Genomic DNA, 2,500 nt, shown 5'->3' on the forward strand with positions numbered 1-2,500 from the left:
CAGAATTCATATACACGCGATATCAACGTCTGATTTTGCCTTGAGGAACTGAAGGACCTTGTACCACACAATGAAATCACGGAAAACTTATGCTGAAATAGAAAGCAGAGACAGCAGATCTGCACCCAAGGTCAGGACAGAGGGCTGTCACATATTACTTTGGTGTTGAATAGTATTTTCATTGCAAATCTGTAAATGGATCTGGTTGCCAACCCAAATCTATATGACAGGTCCTGAACCAAGGGAGGACGACGCTTATTTTTTTTTAATTATTATTATTTTTTTTTAAATCAAAATCAGTCACATTGATTTTGAGAAACAAAGAAACCAATACACATTGCCTAAAACATATCTTCCTCCATTGAGACTTTTATCAATATTACCACTCATGTTTATTTTTAGATGTATAACACATTCATATGTGGACACCTGCGAAGCACCACTGTTAATGATGAATGAATTCATGGTAGATTAAAGCAGTGGCTTCATTATACTAAGAGATATGCTTACTAGTGTCAAAAAGGAAACATTTCCACACATTACGTTGATACTTACACATTCTTTTAGATAATATTAACTGTCTCATATTTCACCACATCCTCAAAAGCACCTTTTACTATTTAGTCTTCCCATCTTCCCTTTCTTTGGTTTAAAGATTTAATACGGCTTTCTTGAGGCAGGACAAAAATATTGTTAGGGTCGGAGTGGAAAGAGACTAAAAGACCTAGCTCATTTGCTGTCTTGGGTTATTAAAAAGAAGAAAAAAATGGAAATAGCGATTTAAATAATATATATGTCCACCAGGACAGACATACTGTTTTGAATAACAATTATTTCTACCATAAGTGTCGAATGATTTATGAAATCTGGCAGCAACAGTTGCTTTCCTGAATATATTTCATCGTCGTAGTTATACTGTTGACGTATGTACAGTCAAGTTACATTCAAGAAGGATTTCTGTCATAAACATCAGGTTAGAAATAATCTACTGAATGCTAAGGATTTATTAGGAAGAGATGTAGAAAATAGATTAGATTTTGGATTCAAAAGATTCTGAATGGAATCAGCATTTACAGGCTCAATTATCAATTTGAAAGGATCGTCGATAGGATTTCCGGTAACCGTTGCTTTGCTCTTTCCGTGTTTATTGTTATGCTTCTTCAGATGATGAGCCAGTTCCGTCTTTACACACCTCTTTGAGGCACTTTATGAAATCGAAGACCAGCATCAACTACGGATAAAGAGAACGATTAGTGTAAACAATTTCGTTGTACTAAAATGCTTGTGAATAAAATTTTCTACACTGAGCTATTCTTATTCAGTTAGAAGAACATTTAAAGAAAAAGTTTCAGATCATAGTTGGCAGTTGATTATATGTTTCAGCTGAGTATGGAATCCTTACGTTAGGTTCGCTCTCCTCGACTACACAAACGCCGTCCTCAATGGCAGTCAACATAGCCTCTGCTTGCGTAGTTTGCTCTGCTTCTTCTAACTTGGCGATCAAGTCTTCTGTGAACGTCGTCGCATCGAACAAACCATCATCCTTTTTATATATAAGAGAGAAATATGTTGAAGTACCAGTAAGGATTCACCCTTTGGTGACGTAAATGAATATATCACGTTCTATATGTCTATGCAGATGGTAAAATAAAAAAGTACATTAGTCACAGTGAGCTGCTAACAAAACTTTTACATTGGTGTAAGTTTAGATACAGAAAGAGCGAATCAAACTCACTGTGAGAAGGTCTTCCTTCTCGAAGATACACTCGGCTAGGGCTGTTTGATTTGCTTCAGAAAGACTTGAAATGAACCGCATCATGCGAGGACTTCTCTTTCCTCTGTTACGTCCTCTGCGGCCACCGGGTCGTCGACCGCGTCCAGGCCCTTTGGGTATTTCATTTTTACTTCCTTTTACTTAATCCAGTGTTTAGCTTACATGCAGCATCACTTAACTTTATCCCACAGTTTATTAATTGTGTTTACACATAGATGCCTCCCAGATGCCTAGTCACCAAAACATTGGACATTGCAAGTTTCCGGTGACAGAGTTAATGTTATCCCTGATATGTCAAATGTCATTGGCTAATTACTCACCTTCTAGATTAAAGACGATTCCATTTTCCTCCATACAACTTCCTATGATTTCCGTCATGTTTTCTTTATGCATCACATCGTGTATCAGCTCGTGGCATTCACCTGTTCAAGAGGATGATCCAAGTTTACTTTTCATGAAAATCTTTAGCAAATGAAACTGGTTTCAGTTTTATAGTTTTACAGTAGTTTCATAAGTTATGTAATACTAGTACACATCTTGGTTTATTATAGCTTGTTTATTTCTCACTAACTAATGTAATCTTCATGTGAATCAACTAGTATGAGAATTATAACGTTACTTACGGGTCTGTTAACGTGTAGTTAATAAAGTAAATACTTGAATGATGCCTTTCATTATTGCGTCAGTTAATGGCGAAAAATCCTAATTCTGCACAGAAAACTACAT

The 2,500-nt window shown here is 36.2% G+C and overlaps 1 protein-coding gene across 3 annotated transcripts in view; it reads right to left on the reverse strand.

The window, feature by feature from the left end:
- Window positions 1-1,147: 1,147 nt before the first annotated feature.
- Window positions 1,148-2,500, reverse strand: part of LOC119572279 — a 36,221-nt gene continuing 34,868 nt past the window's right edge. For all 3 annotated transcript variants that reach the window (XM_037919294.1, XM_037919293.1, XM_037919292.1), the window contains exons 3-6: window positions 2,095-2,196; window positions 1,736-1,884; window positions 1,403-1,543; window positions 1,148-1,231 (exon numbers count right to left, since the gene is read on the reverse strand). In XM_037919294.1, the coding sequence (XP_037775222.1) occupies window positions 1,151-1,231; window positions 1,403-1,543; window positions 1,736-1,884; window positions 2,095-2,196 (473 nt within the window). In that variant the 3' untranslated portion in view covers window positions 1,148-1,150. The remainder of the gene's footprint in view (window positions 1,232-1,402; window positions 1,544-1,735; window positions 1,885-2,094; window positions 2,197-2,500) is intronic.

This window comes from Penaeus monodon, chromosome 4 (genome assembly GCF_015228065.2).
Source record: "Penaeus monodon isolate SGIC_2016 chromosome 4, NSTDA_Pmon_1, whole genome shotgun sequence".
Classification (NCBI taxonomy): domain Eukaryota; kingdom Metazoa; phylum Arthropoda; class Malacostraca; order Decapoda; family Penaeidae; genus Penaeus; species Penaeus monodon.